Raw genomic sequence first — 24,746 nt, forward strand, 5'->3', positions numbered from 1 at the left:
GTCTCCCGGACCGTGGGAAAAGCAAACGGCGAACACCGCGGCTTGGGCGAAACCATTTCAGGGGGTGCAAATATAGAAATATTTTAAATGGAGAAAATCGCTCAAATTAGTTACAATTTGGTATTTTGAAATGAAAAATTTGACTCAAGTTACATAAGTTCGAATTGAGGACAAAAAACTTATTATTTTTTTGTATATTCAATTTTATTGTTAGTTTTCAACCATTTTTAGTAATATGTCATTTAAATTTGGCATAATTTTCATAAGCCTATGAAAATAAACACATCGTCAAGGGTGCGGCGTATGGCATTGTCACATAACAATAAATAATGGAAACCGAACAAACCATACGTTTATGACGTAAAAATACTTGACAGGAATATTAAATGGTGGTTTTTCCTGAATGTAAATTAAATTTTTTTTTTGTGCTCAAGACATTGAATCGGCTTGAGTTGGAATCGATTCTCCATATATCACACACAATTCATCTAAATAAAATCACCCTTAAACTTGTCATTAACTTGAAGCCATGGAGACTCAACTTAGTAATCGGGGGGGGGGGGGGGGGGGGGGGGGGCAGCCATGGAATTTCAAAGCTACGGGGGTTCGGAAATTTCTAATCGCCGAGTTAGACTGTAACAGCTATCGGAAAACGTGTGTTTTCAACTCCATCCTCATTTTATACGGCAGTTATGCTTGATTTTCGCTCCTCATGAATGCTTGTACAAGCAATTCAGCGCTATATTCTCTTTGTATTGCACTAATAAAGACAACTTTTATCCTCTGTAACCTCTATTTGTAATCAGTGAAGTACCAGTTGAATATGTGTTTGATTTTCACACGTTATGACCTGACGTGTTGACTGTTACCTAAAAAAATCGTAGATTAATTGAATTTTAACGTAAATCGAAAAAATCACCGTATTTGCGACTACATAAAAGTGTATAGTAGTGTGATCTATTAAGAACCAAACTCAACGAGGTTTAAATTTTCATTGAAATAACTCGAAATATTTATTAAATTTGTTGATTTTTTTGCAGCATTTTCATGCATACGTTTTTAAAATCCACCTTACTGTTGATTCGCGGTAAAACTCTCAAGTATTTCCTAATCCCCATGCAAACATTATGTAAGGGTCCCACAAAGCAATTGCCAGCACATCAATGAGCTATCGATTGGGTTTTGCGGGACACACTTACAGATTGCCCTCGCAAATAATGTAAAAAATGTTGCACATCCCAGCTCTAAATGACTGAAAAAGGGGTTAAATTGATATTTCATTCATAAATCTCCCTAAAACTCCAAAAATACCAAGCAATGAGTCGGAATTTGTTACGTTAAATTCCAGCCTAATTCATAACAGATCAGGCATTTCAAAATGTCACCCATTTTGCTAAAAAAGCGTCGACAATGGGAAGTTTTAAGGGCTAAAGTCGCACAAACTGGACAAGGCCCCATTGCTAATAACAATAATAATATGGCCAATTGAGTGTGACCTGGTCGCGAGCTAAAGTATTTATATTTCACAATGTAAAACAGTGACCCCATGGCCACAGCTGATGTGTAGTTTTTTTACTTTCATTTCATTTGGGTTATATATGTTCAAGCCATGTTTACAAAGGTCTTATCGTACTGGGCGATTTTGTATTTACTTTCTAATGCCAGGATTAGAGTAGAAATCGCCGTAACGGTAGATAGGGCACGGACACTCACGGGATTATATTATTATGTTTATGAATGGTGAATACGCGCACCAGTCTCTTCAAAAAGAATTTGCCGATTTATGGATGTAAATATAGGATAAGAAGAGATAAAAACAAGGACAAATAACTGAATTTATATTGCGAGGAATCGTGCTTTTGTAACGGCACGTTTATGGTTTTAGAATTTAATTTATATATCAAAAATTTGAAGTTTTAGAATTTTTTTGAATTTGGTAAAATATTAATTGCTAAAACTAAATTGCTAAGCTAAATTGGAATAAATAGTCTTTTATTTTCCTCATTCGTGTATTTGATATGTATATAATGATCACCGTTGTTTTAGGGAACTAAATCAAGCCCAATTACTCATCCGCCCTTTTCCTACCTAAAAGGGAAAAAACGCTCAGAAATAAACTCAGTATACTTATATTACTGTACGGGACCTCGTTCTGGAAAAAGACGTAGAAAGAGGAGTAAGCTTCAGATAGATTTTCAAGACTTCATGGACACCCTATATTTCTATGATTAACCACCAACTAATGAAAGAACAGATCCATCGACCACATAGTTAGCGGAAATGTATAAAGAATAATATTCATACATATGATATCGACCATGGACAGTTACACAGACAGACAATACAACACGCGTGAATAGAGTCATATGCTAATAAATCCATCTATCATTCATTGCCAAAACTGTAAAAAAAAGTTTAAAGTTTAACTAGCATTTTATATTATATGGTTAAGCAGCGCGTTCCTAATTACTGGTCCTTTATGTTAGTGAAGTCGTATATGCTGTACGGCAGTGGGTCCCACCCTATTTTTAAGCAAACCAGATTAAAAAAAAATGATTTTGTAAATCCTTGCGACCCAAGAAATTGTTCAAATATTGTAATGCTTCTACGACCAAAAAAATGAATTTCTAACACAAAATAGTCATATTTAAATAGCATTTATTTTACCAGAAATTACTTCAAAGTGAGAAACAGCGAGTTTTGAAATTGTTGCGTGACTTTACTTGAGCAAAATAGATGCTGCTTAGTAATGCATACGGTTTGGCGCTAAATATTTTAAAAAGGTCTATAGTGCGGAATTTTTTTCTTATACTTTTGAGAAGTATTGTGATGAAATAAGGTTTGCATCGACTTTTCAAATCGCCGTTTAATGATTTATAACCTTTGATATTCCAGATGTGAGTCCACCTGTAAAATTGGCGCAAAAACTTTGAATTTGTGTTTGTTAAGTGTCTTGATGTATAATTTTGAATGTAGGACAATAGGAGAATTGATTGTTTCAATTTATTGCATTGTCACGTTCATGTTCGCATTGTGAGAAAACAATAGGTATCATATAATTATCCCACGATTTATATAATTGGAATTTTTGAAATCCTAAATAATTGGCATTTACAAAAAATGTAGTTTTGCTAAAAAAATTACTTTTTTTAACAAAAATTAAAACAAAAAAGCGTTTTTTCGTTTTATCAGACATTAATAATTTGATTTTTATCGTCTTCCGCTAAACGAGACTTTAATTAAAGGCTTTAATATTGCTATTTCTAAAATTACATGTTGTGTAGTTGTATAATTACCAAGGCCATGTATGCTAACGCTGTTTTTTCCTGTTGTACTTGACTTTTAGCGTGAACCTAATCGAAAGGCGAGGTCGAAGATCGTAGCGTCTGTTTCACCTTTGTACTTCCGATCTAACGTCGAAAAATGTATAGATACAGCGCTCAAACTTCATCCAATATGGCGGCATCTTTCGACATCTCTGTAAAATTTAATCTTATACAGCTCTTAGTGTGTTAGTGGTAGCTTACTACTTATTTAGTTGAAGACCCGGCGCTATGGTTTCACAAATTTAGAAAAATCTCAATTCAAATGTCATTTACCCAATGCTCTTGACGAAGTCGTGTCAGTTACTGATATGGAAAAAAAAATCTCAATTCAAATGTCATTTACCCAATGCTCTTGACGAAGTCGTGTCAGTTACTAATATAGAAATAAAAAAACTCAATTCAAATGTCATTTAACTAATAATCTTGCTAGAAGTCCTTGATCAGTTAGACTTTCCAAATTTCAAGATGATATAAGGTTATAAAAATTCCATTCTTCGATTGTACTAATTATGAAAAGCTTATACGTCTATATACTTAAGTATCGTTTCTATTGAAAGAGACGTTCTCTATATAATTATGAAATTGTTTATGAATTAATTACGTGGCAAGTATTTTTAGAACGTTACATATTCATAGTCTGGGAATTTAAACTGATACCAAATTCGAAAAAACTCGACTATATTTGATTCCAAAATTTTATTCCGTTTAGACCAGGCAACCTTTATTACAGGAGAGCCAGATTCAAGTAATTGGGTGAAACCGCGGGCCGCACTTTTATTTAAGATATAATTCATAGTAGTTTCAGGTACAAAAATGTGATTACTAGTTAGTTTTGCTAATATGACTGTGGTACTCGGGTACCTACTGGTACCATTCAAAATTGGCGCTTCTCCGCGGGCCGCTCAATATTACTTTGCGGGCCGCATTCGGCCCGCGGGCCGCAGTTTGCACACCCCTGGTTTAGACTTTACTCTAAAACTCACGCTAAATCATGGTCGTATATGGATAGTTACTAACACTTGAACATATTATTGGACCTCATGCATTATGGATCAAGATTTACAAACAAGTACCCGTACAACAATTTATAGTTTTTGTGAACGATTTTATTTTTTATTTTACTCTATAATATTATAATCTCTAATATTTATTTATTTTATGAACTAATTTCGCAGACAGGCGCCTATTTCTCTACACATGCTTTTATTATGACATTTTTATTCCTATTTTTCAGCGGACGTACACAATGATCTTGGAAGCTTTGGATAATGACAATCGAACAGGTATCAATAAATTTTGTATTTTATTCATATTTATTGAACTAGAGGTCCTGGGTTCGAATCCCAGTTCAATCACCGCCTCATTTTTTCCTGATGAATTGTGCAGTTTATTCTAATCTGTATTTCCAACTCTTTTCGCCCTATTTCCTGCTTTTTTTCATCTTATCCACAAATGACATGTAGTCATCATTACTAACAAATAGAGACTTCCCGGTGTTATAACCTTTGACACCCGCTTCGGACTTCTAATTGGTTGAACTGGTGAACGAATTTTTCCCAAAATTTCAATTTTTTAACAAATTATTTATTTCAATCACCATTATGATATCACATTCTGTTTTATTACGTCACACAGCCTACGACCGAGAACCGAAAAGTCAACTTATTGAAAGAGTCGTCCACTCAGGAATGCTGAATCCGGGGGACCAGTGGCACACTAAACAGCACAACGGACCTATTGCCCATATTGAATATAAAATACGCGTCCGGTGTGAGGAGCATTACTATGGATTTAATTGCACCAAATTCTGTCGGCCCAGGAACGGATTTTTCGGTCATTTTACTTGCGATCACGCGGGAAATAAAAAATGCTTAGATGGTTGGATGGGAAAAGAATGCAATATCGGTAAGTGGATCTGAATGTTGCTGTTTTTCTTTTGTTTTTTGTTTGTTTAACTTGACGGAATTGGGGATTAAATCTAATTTTTTGAGTATCTAATTACGTTTTTTTTTAAGTTCGCTGCTTGTGCAGTGAATATTGAGAAATTTAAGTTGAAATTTAACCGTATATGGGTAATTCAGAGCAGCGTGTTTCTAGTCACCGCGCTTTCATTTCTGAATATGAGTTAGTGCAGGGGTTCTAAAACTATTATTACCACGACTCATCTCTGAGAGCAAGGTACGGACACTCACTCAAAAGTAAAGGAGACTCACCTCTGAGCAAAGTTACGGACACTCACTCAGAAGTAAAGGAGACTCACCTCTGAGCAAAGTTACTGACACTCACTAAGAAGTAGAGGAGACCAATCTATGATCAATGTTACAAGCGAAAATTCACTGAAACTATACGCAATATGCGCCAGTAAAAGCCGCTTGGCCCGAGAAACATAGCTATTAAATTTTTTTTCTGGGGCATGGCTCTCTTGGCAAGTTACGCCATTTTTGCATTTTAGTCATTACCATAAATGCGCGACATTCGATGAAGTAAACCTATCTCTTGCTCTACAATTGCAACATTGTATGTAACATATAGCGATTGCAACCACCGTCCGAGTGATCACCATCAATGATTACCTATTTATTATCGCCGCCCAAAGATGTGGAGACTTGAAAAAGTATTCTTATGCCCTCACGTAGCAAGCTGGACCGGTATTCGCGCGCCGCAACCGCGCAAGTTTCCGAAATAGTATTCCCTTGTGACGTCGTCTTAACCACAGTGACGTCACAATGTATGTGGATGAGTCGTTCGCTGACAGATGTCAAAGGCGGGAATTTGATAAAATGGTCATTTGCAAGGTACGATTCGCAAGCGTCCGCCTTTACGCACATTTTGATCGCGTCAAATATAGGTTAAAACGCGATAATAGGCTTTTTCTGTCTGTCGTTTGGACCTTTTAGAATTTCCTTATCGTAAATCGCTTTTCCCAACTTTGAAATTCCGCTTTCAACGTAGACCTACAAATAACCTTGCACGCCATTTTCAAGGTCATACACGCCTTAAAAAGTGCTTTCCCGTGATTGGCAGATTTAAAATGTATGCCAGCTGCTGCTTCATTTAAATTTTATAAGTTTAGTCTATTGTCTGTCAATGAGTTTGTGTCCCATTATGTTGGGTTATCTTTGGCGAGGTGTTAAAATATATAGACAATGCTTGTGTGGCTTTTTACTTTCCTAATATAGATATTAGCCAGGCGTACTCAGACAGTGACAGACGAAAAATGTGTAAATTGCGTTTTGTGGTTGATACTGTACAATGGCGCCTTAATTGGACGAATTTATCTATGGAGAAAGGTTATGTCTCCTATGTGGTGCAAATACAGTATATTGCAGCAATCTGGGTACTTTAACAGAACTATGATCTGCGGAATCTGATGCTCTCACTATGTCAGGGGGTGAGAGATGAGATTTCGTTCTTTATTTCTGGAATTATTATGTTTCACTTTTATTAATGACGATTTGAGAAGTGTCTCAAAATCCTTCAAATTGATCCTTACTATCAAAGTCAAACCCTCAATTGTAATGCGATTATGGTTATGCTCGTATAGGCCGACCCCTCAGTTTGGAAACTTTTTTTGGCAACTTATATGCGAGGATATACCGTAACTCATACTCAACACCTTTTCAATTAGACTAAATCAATTATCATAAATGTAGCTTGCTTGCCAAGCTCACACCAATTTAACATGACGAGAACTTCAAATTAAACACGTGGTCTTTGAAATGCGACCTTTGTTACGCGGAATTGACCAATTCAATTGGTATTGGTTATCACATTGCCAAATACATTTCTAATCGGATGTAATGAGCGCCGAGGTCATTTGCCTTATGGGATGTCCATTTCGTGTTTGGAATGTTAACCTTTTCGGACAGGCCGGATTGCGTCCCCTAACCTTCTGAAATCGTAAATTACCAAGTTAGACTGTATCAACTTAAGGTTTTGAAGCGTATTGGGGATCTAAAAACGTTTCAAGATACGAAACAATGGCCATGTATGACATGCAGAAAAATGCATTGAAATGCGTTTACAACACCGTTTAAAAGGCTACTCCAAAACGCTTTAAAGTTGAGTCATATTGCGCCTATAGACTTTCCGAATTTGTTTAAATCTGTCTTAATAAAGGTTTATCATCAATGATATACAGTTTCATATCTTTTATCATGGCATAAAGATAGTAATGCGTCTCAGAATATTAAAAACAAGCGGTATTACTTGCATTGCACTGTTATTCATTGGCAGTATTTGTGAATGCGCGCTCGTTTGGGTCGTGTTGACTTTACATTTCTAAACCTTGAGAGGGCTCTCTGATACATAGCTAATCAATGCAAGCAAAAATTGTTAATTGTTTTATTTCATTTCATATTAGCTATTTTGCTAAAAGGTTCTCATTTTTCACTTTACTTTACATGAGAAATATATCCTTAGCCCAAGCACGGGGGACACATAAAATATGTTACGTATTGTCCAGTGTATCAATTCATTCAATGGACAACTGCTCTCTCTCAAGGGATTTGCCAAACTGACCAGCGATACTTTTGGTGTCAATTTAGAACTTATAAATTGCTTCAAAAGATCACCGCGCCCTTTCCCAGAAATTTGACGCCATAAGTGACACTTTATGAAATACATATAATGGTATCAATTGCTCTCTAGAGATCTCTTGACCATTCGTAAGATAATTGACCACTTCTCTTATTTAGAATGGTCAGTCTAGCCAGAAAAGTTGAAATAAAAAAGGAAACTTTTTCCGATTTATTTATTTTAATCGGACTTAGTGGAGCATGCAAATTTATTTGGGGAGGATGAGGGTTGATGACCTCATATTTTCTGACGTCATCGGAGAAATCTTTTCATCAAACAGGGACCGTACCGATTCCAACTTCGTGTCCATATATTTGACCACAGCACTCATATTTTTCATCAAAATTTATTTGTTTACTACATTCATTAAACCGAATGAAATCGACCTGGTTCACCCACTTACGGTATGAGACAATATTCGCAAACACCATATGTTTCACGGCGATAAGACCATGTTATCGCATTCTAAAGCTTTTAACCCGGCGAACCGGCATTTTTCAATTCAAATTGGCATATTATACCCAAGCATGGAATATACATGTATTTCATATATTATCTTTGGCATATAAGTGGCCGTTGTCAAAATTCCTGCTGAAAGTTTTTATGCAAATGATCCGACTCGCTTTGGGTGGCATTGTGCCTTCACAGTGGGTATCTGGGATTTAAAAAAGTTATCGTCATAACAACTATTTTTTCCACAAAAGATTATGATCAAATTATAGTTAAAAATCCTACAAAATAGCGGTTTTATTGATTTTTGGTATAGCTTGCACATTCTTGTCTTTGCCATTATCGTTAACAATCTATTGATATCGCCGTTCAAACAAAGAGACACAAACATATTCAAAGAGTTCTATGAAACAAAATTCGACAGTTTCAGAATCTCTAGTGACGTAACACATATACAATCAAATATGAAAATTTGGAACTTCTATGCAGCATGATACAGCTTGTTCTTTAGAAAACAATTTCATTTTTCCTAATAAGTCCCAATTTATGCGCCATTTTGCAAAATTTCGATACATTTATCTCGCTTCAATAGGACTGTAGAAATACCGTTAAAAAAGGGATGAACGGTTGTCCGACAAAATTATGACGTTTTGTACAGCCTATAATGCAGAGTATGGCAACATCACGAAATCAAACTTTTAAACAAAATTCTATATACCTCTATATCACCATTTTTCATTACTAAATGAATATATATTATTGCTATTTATTTGAACAAATTAGGGTTCCACCTTAGAGTGAGGTCTACTGCTGTATTATCCCTCACGCAGCAGACCCCGCGCTAACGTAGCACCCGAATTTGTTACAGCGCGCGCCCCAACGAAGTCTGGTTTGCAACATTTGCCGCGCTGTGTCCTGCTTGCCGCCACCCACGTGTCTGCCACGTCTTAAGGTTCGCGCGTGTATTGCCTCCAACAACGTACTGATGTCTGCGTATCCCCGTGATAATATAAATATGTATAATCGGTATTTATTACGAAATAAAGGATTTTTGTTAATATTGTGACGACACTATTCAAATTGGGTAATCGAGTTAATCCTATGGAAGGTTGAACTGGAATGTAAAATTGCAAACATCCACTAGGGAGGGTTACAATACTGTATATTTATTAGCGTGTAAACCAGAAACTGTATCGTAGGTTGGCATTGTCCTCTTAAATGTAAAAATAGTTTGCAAAAATGGCAAACAAAATGTTTTTCATGCACGATAATTTCAACTAAAAAATCGTTAAATACGAACATTTTTAATAAAATCGAATTTGTCCTACATAAAATGTTGAAATTCGTTTGAATTTATTGCGGTTAGCAAAGGATTTCCCTAACAATTTACTTTCCACCGCACGGATCATCGAAACCAACTTATGGTCGTATCTGGGTAGAAAAATTTGACTTCGTAAACATAAGACGGACCTTATTATGACTCAAGAATGAATGTGTGTTTGTGACGGCATAAACGCTGTCCGATTCTATCGTCTTCCAACTTTTGTAGACTCGATTTATTTATTTCTCTATCGAATATCGTGATGCTCTGGAATTTTTACACGTGATTCGTTTTAAAATTGCCGAAAAATTTTATCGACAACATTATATATTTTAGATACTTTTGGCTATAATTTTATTCAAATTTGCCTTATTTAAGTTCTATTTTGAGTTCAGGGACTAACCAAGTGACTCCCGTAGTATTTATGCCTGAAATTATGGCCTAACCCTAACCTGGTACACATACTATGTCCCGGTATCCGCCATCTTGGTTCACATACTACTGGAGTACCATATTTTTTTTATGAAAAACAGAATTTCCGAAGTATTTATTTTTGAGCAAATGTGCTTTCACTTTACATGCTCACGTTTATTTACCTAAATTGGGTTTGCGGGAAACAATTGATACTAATATTCTATGAGATGCTTATTCAAACCATGATTTGGAAGATAAATAATTCTTCAATTTTTTCAATTTTTAGCGAAGTGCAAGACGGGATGCAGTGCTGAACACGGGAAATGCTCTTCTCCTAATGAATGCAAGTAAGTGGAAAAATGCTTTATCTTGTCTTTTTAAAAATTATCGTATCAAGTTTTGTTGATTCTTTTGATTCACTATTGTGCAAGAATCTAGGATAATAGCTGTAGCCGGGGTCTAAGGAAAGATTTTGTTTTGAAATAGGATCGGTTAGATTGAGAATATGCAGTAGGATTCTTTGTAGGTTCTGGGTTAGGATAGATGTAAACATTTAGATCAGGGTTAACCAAAACAATTATGCGCCTTTTTAAACAAAAACTGTGGGATTAAGATTTTATGCTTGATAGGGAAAATCCGAGTGTTTACTAGGGCCACACTAAAAGCATGGCCGGCCGCATTGCACTTGATTTAGATAAATAGTTTGAATACGTTTCGAAAAGGGTATTTTTAATGCGAAATGATGGTTCGGCGCTCCAGAAGTGTGTATACTAATACGGAGCTAACTAATTTTGTTCGCCTACTTCACATTAACTTGTGTAAAGGGACTGAAAGTTATGGGCAGGGGGTATATTCACTTAATTAACACAGACAGTCTCCGAACTCGTAATAGAACTAAAATAAGGAAAATCGGAAAAGAATTATGCTCTAACCCTAACCTGGTACACACACTACAGGAGTACCTTAATAAGAGTAATGAACTTGAGTTAAATTTACAGAAATCTTGAACGAATTCGAAAAAATTAAACAACTTTAAATGTAGCATTTTGTGTTCGCTGTTGATGGTATCCTAATCCATATTTGAGCGATAATTAACTTTAAATATTCTGATATAGTAATAGCGGATTTCCTATGTGATTTGTATGTAGAAAGAGTCCGAAGTCCATGTTTAGTAATGTACAGATGACTGCTTTATACAATATACCAATATTGTAATGTAACAAATAAAACTTCAAATTTGCAGCCATATTTTGAATTCTATTTTCTGTCAGAGTAAAAATTTTAGGATCTTTTGTGTAAAGCTGCCGCCACTAATGCCAAAGTTTGAGATTTGAAAAATACCCCCCCCCCCCGCCATGTTTTAAAATAAAAAGTTAGCAATTATCCAGTTAGGGTTGGGGTGATTGAGCAATGATTGAAAATTTATATTTCTAGCGCAATTTGCATTTCTAGCCTTCACCCTAACCTAACTGAATAATAACTAGGACCTCCTGATGTATGCGCACCAAGACGGCGCACAATCTTAACTCAGGTTGTGTACCAGGTTAGGATTCAGGTTGTGCGACATCTTGGTGTGCATACTTCGGGAGTACCCTATTTTTATATTATATATTGGGCGCTGGTGGTGGTGTTTTTTTGGCCTGTGCTTTGTACAAAAGATCCAAATATTCTTGTCAAATATTTTCCTACAAACAGGTTCGGGTGGTGACCGTACATTTGAACCCACGTACATTTGAACCCATGCGTATATCCACGGGTTCAATCTATATGCGGGTGCTAAAACCCATGGGTTAAGGTTAGTATGGGTTTAACTATCCGTGAACCAAAAAAAAATCCATAGGTGCAATAGCATACAGGTGCAATTGTCATGGGTTCAAATGGACGTGGGTTCAAATGTAATGGAACCGGTTCGGGTAGCCTACAAGGTAAAACGCTGTAGTGGGAAGTTTTACAAACACTTTCAGACACCAAACCAAAGTTTAAATCAAAGCCATGTTTGTACTTATTTAATGCCAACTTTATCTTATTTAAACACTTGTTGAGAAGCTGTACAAGGTGCCAACAAGCACGGTGTATTTGATTTAAGTGCCTGTGTGATTAAATTAGATTGTAGATTAACTCTTTGCGTCTTTTTAACGAAAGTGTGTCGTATATACGCAATTTTCACTAGGCATAATTTGCTCTACCCTATGTTTATTTTAAGTTTATAATACGTTAGGTTATCGTCCCACATTTCTTTGTTTATTTTATACTTTCAGATTTAAGATAGATGGGGCAAAAATTTAACCTAAAGAAAGCTGGGATCATTTGTACAAAATGTACAAAAAATGTGTCAAGAAACACTTCTGCCACCGCTCAGAATAAACAATTAGTAATTATCCAGGGTTTGTTCCCACCACATGGCGGGTTTGGGGGCTTGGGGGCTTTGTACTAAAGATCCAAGCAAATATGTACCTCAACTCGTAGTCGCTCCGAATTAGGCATCCCACAAAATCCTCGTAGTTTAATATTGGATCCACTGTAATATATACCGATTCGGGGTAGTCTATCTCATTATTAATTAAGATTAATAATTATTAGGACTTGGGTGAGGCGGCTGACATAGACTATTATGCAACACATGCGTAGTTTGAAAATAATATTACTAGAATCAGTACTTTGTATAAATACTTATATTAAAACACCATTACAAATTTAAACGTTTGTAGTCACCCCCTCTAAACTATCCCAGATAAATGTGTAATACCATGTTAAACATACTTCGTAACGGGTTAATGCCACAGTGCCGACTGTCGGGCACTTGATTAGTTGAAGAGCCTATGTTGGATTTTCCCACGTTACAATGTGAAATACATGTGTCCAATTAACTGTTATTTGGCTGTTAAACTATTTCGTCCTCCCACAAATTGTAGGCCTATTATTACGATATTAATTCGAGTCATAACATTGGCAAAAATAATTTCATAGCCTTACAAAAAGCTAATAAAATCTCCCAAATACAGATAAATTACATTGAATTTGTCGTATATTTAATAGTGTACATAATAAAGCCAACAAAGTTTAGTTTATATTGTTCGGTCACAATCACAATTGTTTGCTAACAATCACTCAATAATTTGTCGAAGCATATATTTACATTTCTTCATATTTATCAAAGGATGAAATATCGCTTTTTTGACATTCACTTGATCTTTTTTTAAAAAAAGTTGGAATACTGGATTACACTAGTTACATATTAATTGTGATTTGGTATTATTACAAAATAACCACTTTCGAGAAATATTTGTCACATCATAATCACTTTTACCCCGTGTTCTGTAGGGGTGATTCATAGTATGATACACACTGGCATGACAATCATCATTTGTAGTTTTCAAACTCTTTGCCCGCCCCCCCTTTTAAACTGTTTAGCGTTTTATTGTAAATCACCAAATTCCAAATTTACACAATCTACATATTGTACGCTGTGGCGCTAGAACGGTGGCGCTGTTTTGAAATTTAACACTCCTCAATGGGTAAATCTAAAGAGAAACTTATTTCCGAAACATCGTAGGCGCCAAAATTCTTTTATATAGCGGTAGCATTGTTTAACGTCATAATACAATGGTGTTTTATTCCTATTCTAACGTCATAAAACAAAAACTTGTAAATTGTTACATTATAATACATGTAACACTTTGTAAACGACGCCGTTACATGTATACAATTCAAAAACCGAAGGCGCGACAAGTTTTGGCGCGCTTCCGTTTCTCCCGGAACTGTCTCGTCGTTTGTGACGTCACCAACGTGTGCTGATCACGCGACAAGTGCGCGAATCCCGTGTGGTTTGTGACGAAACACAGTTTAAACTTGATTCGTTCATTGCATGTGTGCATTTACTATAATAAACTCTAAATGAAAGCTTAATTGAGAAAAATGAAGTTTCCGACAAATATTTTGCAAAAAATATTGTAACAACCCAGTTTATACAAAAAATTGAAACGATTTGGCGGAAAAAAATTCTTATTTTGTTTATGTCTATCATCTTTTACATCTTTCAAAACATGTAAACACATTTTGTTCAGACTTTCATTCGCCTTTTATGTACATCTTTGTAATTCTTACGCTTAATTAAAAAAAAAGTAAAATTTCAAGCAATTTTGAGGTTACAAATTTTAATTCTAATTTTTATTTTACGTCTGGTATGTCCCAAATGTGGGTGGTACTTTTTAATGTAATAAAATAATTGAATAATATGAGTATTTTGGTGTGAAAACAATGTCTAAATACCGTAAAATAGCTTTCATTTTCTGTTTGTTTTTAACAATACACATTCACATTAGATCTATGATAGAATTTATCTCTCTTATCTAATCCCGCCCACAAGTTTTATTTCCCGTGTGAAAATATAACTCAGTGTTCCTGTTACCTTTTAATGTCTTTTTTTGGACGCGTGTGATTGAATATAGGAATAACGATATAAAAGAATTTTTGATGGGTTCGATGTGTTAAAACAGTGCTATATTTGTGACAAATTTCACAATTTTTACTCAAAATGTCATGAGTTTGTCTCAGTGGAAGATATCAAAACTACAGTAATCTGAAACAGCCAATGTCCTTACATTCACATGTTACAATATGCCTTGGAAAGTACCACTTTTATATTAGTTGAAACTTGAAACCAAAGTACATTGTGTGGGTGCGATTCAGGAAATTGATTTTGGGGTATAGTCTACTTCAGCCCACTGGGTATGGTCTACTTCAGCCCACTTTGAACTCATTCTAACCCTGGTATCAAAGGACAGTGCACCATTTATGTCGTTTAGTGTGAGTTTATTCCAACAATCATTCTGTCTTGATGAAATGAATCCCATTTCCTCTACTTTCCCATAAGTACATCAACTTTTCCACTCAAGGATAAACTTCTGTGTTATCAACCGGCTACTAACTTTCTGATCTGCTATTTTGGTACTCCCGTAGTATATGTACCAGGTTTGGGTTAGGGCATAATTTTATTCCGATTTATCTTATATTAGTTCTATTACAAGTTTGGGGAATGTCCGTGTTAGCCAAGTGAATATACCCCCTGCCCATAGGTTTCAGTCCCTTCACACAACTTGATGTAAAGAAGCCGAACAAAATTAGTTACCTCCATATTGGCACACACACTTCTGGAGCGCCCTTATTCCTAATCAATGATAAAGATAATCAAAAAATCTTAGAACTAAGAAAAATAACATTACTGTACCAATTTTTGTGTAAAAAGCCAATTTTTTTTGTCCCATGGGAACACTGGCTTAATAAGCGTTACATCGTTGTTATGTTTTCATTTGATCTTGCGGTTTGTGATCTTGTCTGAACTTTCTCTCGTTTTGTATTCGAGAGAAATTTATATGCGAATTATGATATCACAATATATGCTTATTTACATATAAAATGACTTTCGATGTTGTTCGCTATGTATTTGATGTCGTTCGCGGGAAAAGCATTTCTTGAATGATTTTTGGATTTATTGTACAAAAAAACAATCTCGCCAGCGCTCAAAATAAGAAAATTATTAATTATCCAGTTATGTTGTTTAGTTATTCATTTGTTATTTGAACACGTGGCGGAGGTGTTATTCGGAGCAAAAGGTAGTTGAAAAAATTCACCATTTTAATGTTTTGTTTGACCTTGTTACTAGGTCACTTAGGAAACAGTTTTGCTAACAATATCGAAATATTGTTTTCACAATTTAACAGAATTTCTGAAAATTAATTAAAATGTTTTTGTGCCATAAAGCCACTTGTTGGTAACATATTTGTGGAGAAGGGGACTCATAAAAAGAATGTTTTAAAATTTTTGAGGTCACCGACACAGAAATCTCATAAATATCCCAAATATAAAAGTGCTAACACGAGTTTTCCTTTGAAGAGTAAATTTTTGTGACTTTTCTCATTAGAAGCCAAAAATAATGTTCAAATGTATAAGTGCGAACGCGATTTTTCCTTCAAATTAATATAAATATGCCTCTCACATATATTTTGTACTGAACACATGACCTGATGTGTATATAAAGGGTTATTTAATAATACTCAGGACAATTCAGCGACATTCAACTGGTCTTATCGGTCGCTTTTAATCCCACTTCGATTTTTAAAAGCACTTATGTTACGTCATAGTCAGGTTTTAGTTGCCATTTCGTTCCCGCCTTAGATAAGTTCCCAGACAAAAACAGTAACGGTTACTATGACGAAATAAAATACATTATTATTACTTCACAATGTTTCTCACATTTATATTATTTGCGAACAATCATGTCTTACTATTCGAATCACAATATGTCGTTGTTCGGTTAATGTATATCTTTATGTACATAGCGACATGCGGCGGGCCTATTTCCATTACATGTCATATCTTATACCACAATACGAATGTACGTGTATTATACCAGCCCTCTCCATTGTAAGCTTGTCACAGAGTATAATTCAATTCACTGAAAAATTTTAATTCGACTTTTTTATGATATTTTTATTATAATAATCAGTTGGGGAGGCTGAAATACGCGTACCGGTATCTGTGAAATTCTGATCTAGATCTGATAAAACTTTACAGAAATACATGTCTGTAAGTGTGTAGCAAACTCTTGAATTACTTATAATTATCGCTACTCCCGTATGGGGTTCACCAGGTTAGGATTAGGTCATAATTTTATTCCGATTCTTTTTATATTATTTCTTTTACGAGTTCGGGGACTGTCTGTGAATAGCCAAGTGAATATGGGAGCCCATAGGTTTCAGTACATTTATACAACTTGATGTAAAGTAGGCGAACCAAATTAGCTACCTTGATATTGGTATACACACTTCCGGAGCGCCGAATTATCATTACACTGCAGAAAAAACCTTGAAACCTATGTCAAACCATTAAATTTTTAGCATTTCTTGTTCATTCCTGGAAAAACAGCTATTTTAAAATTATTTGCTATTTAAAACGAAACCATCCCACAATACAGAGAGAACTGTTAGGAAAACAACCAAAAACGTTTTAAAACCCAACACAAAACACCATTATGTCTTTACTTTATTTAGACCTGGGTGTCCAATTACGCTTATACAGAGGTAATAAGTTTTGACAACTTTCTGGATAATATTACTCCACATCCATGTGTGGGCCGTAGATATTATGCGAGATATATCTCCATACCATGCTTGTTGTTTATAGAATATTCATGTGTGAATTTTTAACATGAAAAATGACTTTTAACCTTCTTTATTCAAACTGTCGATGTTTTTGTAACAAGTAACATTTTTGTATAAAAAAAATGGCGAACGAGAATCTAAAAGTTTACTTTGGTCGTCTGGTTAAAAACTTTTTAATATGGTTACATTTTTACTCTACTTTGAGTTTTGGTAATTTCCCTCATGTCTACCACATCACTAAAGTTGCAACACAACAGGTAGGGCCTCCGAAAGTAGTAATTCATTTCACACCAGTGGCTTTTCGTTCGATCGCTTGTTCGAAAGATGAATCATAAAAACTCTCTAAAAACATCGACATATGTGTCTCCCTTAGACCCCTCAGATCTTTCATTGACTTTTTTAAAATCCAGTGGTGATACTATTGTAACTGTTTATCGCTAACCAGTTTCAATGGGATCCACTTGAAAACCCAATCACGTGTAGGATTAGTGCTATCGGCTTGCACCATCGTTCAAAATTAAGAGAATAATTTAGGACAGGTACATTAGGGAGATGGGATTGTAGATGGGGATTAACCCCACTTTGGTTACGGAATCCTCTGTGAATAGCATGAGTAAGAAACGGAATTTGGTAAATGTTTAGTTTCCTCAGTACAAGGCCACGCGCAATAATGACTGAGGCTTGTTATGTTCTTCCTTTATGGAGTGAGAAAACCGCTTTTCAACTGTTTCGAGCGAAATGCCTATTTATTTAACCTGGACGGCCGGAACACCGTTAATTTAACCGTTTCGTCCAGAATACCGCTTTTTCACCGCATTCCAGCAATTACCATTAACCGTTATTTCACCGTTTTTCTTTAGTGATCGCTTATGACTTTCAAAAAACACTTAGAAAATAAATGTTTTTATGAAATTTACAGACCACAACACACCCCACCTTATATATATGTAGACATGACCTTGTAACGTTGCGAAATGTAATACTTTAATTTTCTCTTACATTTATATATAATACATTCATTTATTTATTTAATATTAGTACAGCGAGTAGGTTACAACTCATTCAACCGCAGTAACCCATTATCGACAATATTCCCACACTTCTGCACTATGATGTCATAAATAAGTCATAAAAGGGCGCCAAAACATAACAGACCTTCGACCAAAAATTGATAGTTTTGTGTTATGTTACATGAAATCGGAATTTGGAGCTATTTTTTGGTGCAAATGTATCATATTTGAGGTATTTATGCAAAAATGTTGGTGAAAAACTTGAAAACTGAGAAAATTGCATAAAACATGCTGAAATATTAGCTGAACTTCAATTTTAGGGTTATGAAAAGTTTGTAATAACTTTTCATTTTGTGTCGTTCCGAGGGAGGCTTTAATAAAACGAACCAGCTTTTTACTTTCCGTAGGATTACTTCGTCTTAACGGCTTTCCTCTCTCTGGAAAAATAATATCTCAATGTTTTTGTATTACTCTATTCACAGACTATACCCCATAAGTTCTAATTCGTTATCTTAATCCATCTAAACCCGGGGTCAAAGGTTAATTAATGGGGCGTATTTAGTAATTATTGCAACACAATACCCCATGTTCGATTTGAAATTCTTCCGCTAACACGAAAGTTTAGATTTACACAGATAACACTGCAGGATGCAGCTGTTGGAAAAATAGTAATTTTAACTGTAATATAGATGTAAATTTGGCGCTGATTTTGCCTGATTCGCCAGCTAGCTGTGAAGCTCTCATAAAAGCAATAATTTTAACTATAGTTAAGTTTTAATTGACGCATCAGATTTGCGTGAGCAAAAGCTTTTTTGGTAGTTAGAATCTTCCTGGATTCTTACCAATGTCTGCTCTGAACGAAGCTTTTCACAAACATGATCAAGCGGTAAATGAAACGCGAAATAAGGGTCAGTCGATCACAAGACGAAAAAATGGCATATACTTTGAACATTCATTCACATTCAGACATTGTTGCTATAAATCCATGACATTTTACTTCACTTTTTGACAGTATTGTTTACAAATCCTGTTTTGTTATGTTTTGCCGGGAAATTTGAGGAGTTTGTGCCGTTTAATGTAGTTCGAAGCAAAACTTGATGTTTTAGGTACTTGACACTGATTTGTTTATACTTCCCGGTACATAGTTATAGAGATATAGAAAGATGGGTACTCGCGTAGTGTGTTTACCGGGTTAGGGTTAGGGCATAATCTTATTCCGACTTTCCTTATTTTAGTTCTATTACGAGTTCGGGAACTGTCTGTGTTAGCCAAGTGAATATACCCCCTGCCCATAGGTTTCAGTCCCTTTACACAACTTGATGTAAAGTTTGCGAACAAAATTAGTTACCTCCATATTGGTACACATCCTAATTTCAAAAATATCTCGGTGGCCTCGGGTTAAAATATCCTAAACCACATGGATTACTCATAGGTTACAATAGTATGAGAAAGTTTGATTGTCTGGAACGGTACTCAGACTTGTGAAATAGAGTTTAATGATGCGAGAATACTTATAATAATAATAGTGGGTTTCATGGTATTTTGTAGAGTGGTATCGGACGTGGAGTCCTGGGTTCGAAACTTGGGGATTTCGTTAATTTTTGTCATAGTGATTTTAAAATTGAGTGGAAGCTTGTCTAGGTACTTGTTGAGAGCGAATCTTAACAAATGTTTCATTTGTAAACACTTAGAATACGTTTTAAGATTTTGTAAATAACATAAATACTGGTAGAAAGGTGATAGGGTCCTAATTTTTCCAAGTTGAAACTTGAAGGCAATCTAAAATACAACTTACACATACTGCTATCATAATCTATAACAAGAGAACTAGGCTCAAATATATGGACACGTAGAGTCACATAATTTTGATGACGTCATAGCGAAGAAAAAAGTAATAGCCTTCTGGAGAAAATTTTTATCTTCAACCACTGAAAATTTCAAAGCAATTGTTCCAGTATTCGAAGAGAAAAGCGATTTCTTCAAAACGTGTTGACGGAGACAAATAATAATAATAACAATAACAACAAAATTTCGAAACGATCGTTATGTCCACTACGTGTCCAACAAGACTATGGCACTACAGATTCAATAACAAAAACTATGTAGTGCATACAAAATTAGTTACAAGATGAAATTTATGACAGCATCAGGCGGGCAAAATTGAATCACCCAGCGGGTCGGATTTGACCCACAGTCCGCAGTTTGCCTATGTCAGCTTTATACTCTAAAATGCACGTAAATCATCTCTTGATTATTTCTAGTCTCCTAGCCCTTTGACTCTTCGTTAATTGCAATCAATCAATTTTCCTGTTTGTATTGAACTTAGGAATGAGTTTGAAGGCTTAAAAACACCGATATTGGGGTGGAATGTGTATTTATTGTTAACCCTTGCCCTTTTCAACTTCGCTCTGTTGGAAAGACTAAGATAAAGTAATAATCTCATACATTTCAGTCAGAATTTAATTTTTTTGTTTGCAAATTACAGTAAATTTTTTGTTACGGGTAGGATTAGATAGAAATAGATTGTCCGCACTCACCATATGAATGGCCCTCTCTGTGGAGGGCTATTGGGCAGCCATATAGACAACAGGTTAGAAATAGGGATTGATATGGTATCGAACCTTATTTAAAAGTTTATTCGGCCTGTCTTATATAGCAGGACTGATTTTGTACATTGGTTCATATAGTCACATACTGAAGTATCAAATTGACGTATTGTACATTATATTCAAGTAAAGTTAGTTTTTCACATTACTTTACAGTTTTAAAAAATTTGTCGATTTTTATTCCTTAAACTCAAAACTTGGCCACGCATCATTAGGGCGTTCTAGGCCTCTCGTCATGCAAGGCCCGAATTTATTTTGTAGGTTCAGCCGTACGCCAAGTTCACAGAGTTAAATAAATATGTATTTTCAATTTCCACCGCCATTAGTTGTTTACGGTAAACTCATTTGGCGATAAATTTCAACACCTTTAAGTGTGATTGATCGTCCATTTCGCTATTGGCTGAGTGTTCAGGGTCGCGCTGGGGTATGATATTCGAAGAAATGAGTAATCCGGTAATCGGGATTACGATTTGGTGAATGAACTGGACACACTAAAAGTGATTGCATTATAAGACTGACCAAACCAACCATCGAACGAAAAATACCGGATTACCGTCGCGGAACACCCCCCCGCCCCCCCCCCCACTTTGAAACGTGAAAATTTTCGTAGCTTAAAACGCTTTTTAGACCCTCAAGACACTTGAATCCCGTTTTCCGGCTGTTACATGAGAAATTTTAAAACGCACCTTCTCTCATTCGAAAATTGCTGACGCCCTCTGACTGTGAGAGGTGAAATATTATCAGTGATGTTATATTTGTAAATACCGGAGACTTTTCCATATATCACACCCATATAATCAATTTATTATGTACATGTGGATCGAGCCGAGTATTAGATCAGAGGACTAGACTCTCATTACACCTTGGGTCAAGTGGTTGGCACGGGGTTTGAACCAGGGGTCTTTAACTTGAAAAATACCGTGAGGATGAAATATTGCTATTTACCAACCTGGTTGTGTGTTCCATGGGAACCTAATGACTCATTCAAGGTGGAATTTAGCGGCTTATGCGTCGTTTATTATCTTGTTTACTGTTAGTATTGGGGATATCATAGGTATTCAGTGTATGAGGTGAATAAGGCCCAGAAAAGCTCTAGAAGTTGACCTTCTTTCTAATTCGGAAGTCTAGATTCGATATTCGGGGTAATTGGAGTCATATTTGAGGTTGTGCGGAAAAAATTTCGAAGAAATTGTCGTTATATTTGAGAGCCATTAATTAATTTTCCTAAATTTGAAATAGACAGAATTAAAAAAAATAGTTCAGAAATTATTGGTGAGGCGATGTTTGAAGTTCGGGCAGATAGCGGGACCGGCCGGAAAACCAGGGGTTTCGAAAGTCTAAAAGAAGTTTTACAATAAAAAATGACAACATATGATACAGAAAAATGTTTCACACTTGTACACCATCCTTCAGAATAAAAGCGAAAAGGAAACATCTGAGAAAACTGCAATAACCGACTAGAACTCGAATCCATATCGGAATTTTTTCTGCCACATATTTGTCCAAAATACCTTCTTAAATACCTTAAGAACGAATAAACAAGTTATACACACGTACACAAAGCTACCCGCAGACACTGACAGAGTAAAAATGCATGTCATTTCCTACATTCAAGAAATTCCGTCAAATATACTATCATTTCCATGTTAATACATTTTTATTTCACACCCAAAAAGCTTTTGTAGTTCTTGTAAGTGTATGATTTTTTTTCCAAATTTGAGAAACAAAAAAAAAATATAATAAATAACGTTTGCTCCGAAAAATTGCATCAGACTATTTCCTTTGAAAAAAAAGTTACATTTACGTGTTTTTTTACAATACACAACACTCGCCGTGGGAAAGTCGTCCAAGCGAAAACCATTGCGCCCACATCGCATCAGGGCGTATTACCGTATGTACCCAAAACGCCTCTAAGATACACGTAACCCATCATTAGGTCCCCGTGTCAGACTGGGGCGATGAACTTCGGCGTCGCGCGTGTTTTCCGAGTCTCATATTTTGATTAAAATGTTTTTGGTTCAAATTTTGTGCTCTTGCATTTCTAGGTTTTCTTGTTTTCACACATTTTTTTGTTTTTGACAAAAATTGAGTATTTTTCTGCTTTGAAATTGTGAATTATTTTCGTTTGACACAAAAATGATTTTTTCGCAGTTAAAATTAAATTTCGTTTCTGAAAAATTCTTTTGCTACAAAAAATACAAATATAGACAAAATTTCAAAAATCTTACGTCATATGTTATCAATTATGACCCAACAAACATTAAAGAAAATGGCGGGAAATGAATGTCATTCTTCCATGTCAGAATTGTGGTTTCACGTTTCTTGAGATACATTTAGTATGATTGGTACTAAATACTCGCTTCCCAAAGTGTTAATTATGTGGGAGCCACGTTATACCGAATAACCAAACCATAACCGTAACGGATTACCGTAAATAATGTGTAAAATATCTTTCTCCCATGTTTTTTTATTGTTTATGTTGTCGTTTCAACGCTTGGAGTTGGAATATAAATATATAATACATAATAATGGTAGCCTTTTTCTATTAAATTCTCGTAAGTATGTTACAGTCATTAGCATTGTGAATTTGTGTTTTGATTCGTGTTTTGTGTTGAAAAAAGCCAGTTATAAAAATAAAACGATAATCTTCCCACCAAATATTGTATATCGCTATATATTATTGTCTATATTCACAGCCAGATTATTTTTTAACTTGACCATCTTTTTTTGCTAATTCTGTTAAACTTCATGAGGTTTAATTCGATATATGTTACCTATCCCGCTCACCACGACCCCAAGTAAAAGTATACCTGGGTATAGATAGCCCCAAGTACATGTAATACGTCTTATGACGCTCCTAATGACGTTTGCACTGGGTAAAGTTACGGATTGCGTCTCGCTAGGTCAGGCTATACTTATACTATTGTAAGTTTTAACGCCCGAATTTTGAATTATGCAACGGGGGTGGCCAAAATCTAATATTATCTGAATGCATTCTAAAATTATATTTCTAAATATTGGATTTATTCTGAATTTGGGTCATGTTTTACTAAGAACGCGAAGAAGTAGATTAAACGAGTTTAAAGTTTATATAAATAATGATTTGATATTGAGTCGTCTATGTTTTCAATTTTTAGGAATTCAATGAAGGGTATTGTTCATACTTTGTGACTTTAATTATTGTCAAACAATACTCAAAGCAGGATTGTAAGTTTGAATTGAGTAACATTTTCTAAGATATTCGAATATACACTTATGCACTGGTATAAAATGCACATTACACAGTATTTTCGATCGAATATAACTATTTTTCTTGAATATCTGCTGTGCTTTTATTACACATTTTTTCCTTTCTCTCTAGATGTGACTACGGATGGCAGGGCGAACTATGCGACAAGTGCGTCCCATACCCTGGATGCGAACATGGAACATGCACGAAACCATGGCAATGCCAATGCGACACAAACTGGGGAGGACTGTTGTGTGATAAAAGTAAGTTGATTAAATAGTTTTGACGTCATCGATTTCATGACGTCACAATTTAAAGCCTGATTAGTGATTACCCTTGCATGGTTTCAAGAATTAATAAATTAATATTTTTATCGGGCAGCGATTGTTTCAATCTTGTGCATATGAATTAACTTATTTATGACTTCATAATTTGTCTCATAATCAGATTACCATTTCTCCATCAGATTTTTTTTTTTTGGAACAAAAAGGAAAGTTATGTAACTCAAAGGTTCATAAGTTATTTATACAGTAACATGGCACGCTTTCCACGTTATTTGGGCGTGTGTTTACCATTACATGTTTGGATTTAAAATTTTTACTGTAATTAGCGCATTTTTGGTGAAAAAAATATAAGTGAAAAATAAATGATT

General features: G+C 35.2%; 1 protein-coding gene across 1 annotated transcript in view; it reads left to right on the forward strand.

Moving 5' to 3' along the window:
- Positions 1–24,746, forward strand: part of LOC120331301 (protein jagged-1b-like) — an 87,655-nt gene that overhangs the window by 18,979 nt on the left and 43,930 nt on the right. Inside the window, exons 4-7 of the mRNA XM_039398373.2 lie at positions 4,561–4,609; positions 4,962–5,231; positions 10,376–10,436; positions 24,227–24,357. Coding sequence (XP_039254307.2) covers positions 4,561–4,609; positions 4,962–5,231; positions 10,376–10,436; positions 24,227–24,357 — 511 coding nt within the window. The remainder of the gene's footprint in view (positions 1–4,560; positions 4,610–4,961; positions 5,232–10,375; positions 10,437–24,226; positions 24,358–24,746) is intronic.

This window comes from Styela clava, chromosome 6 (genome assembly GCF_964204865.1).
Source record: "Styela clava chromosome 6, kaStyClav1.hap1.2, whole genome shotgun sequence".
Lineage (NCBI taxonomy): Eukaryota > Metazoa > Chordata > Ascidiacea > Stolidobranchia > Styelidae > Styela > Styela clava.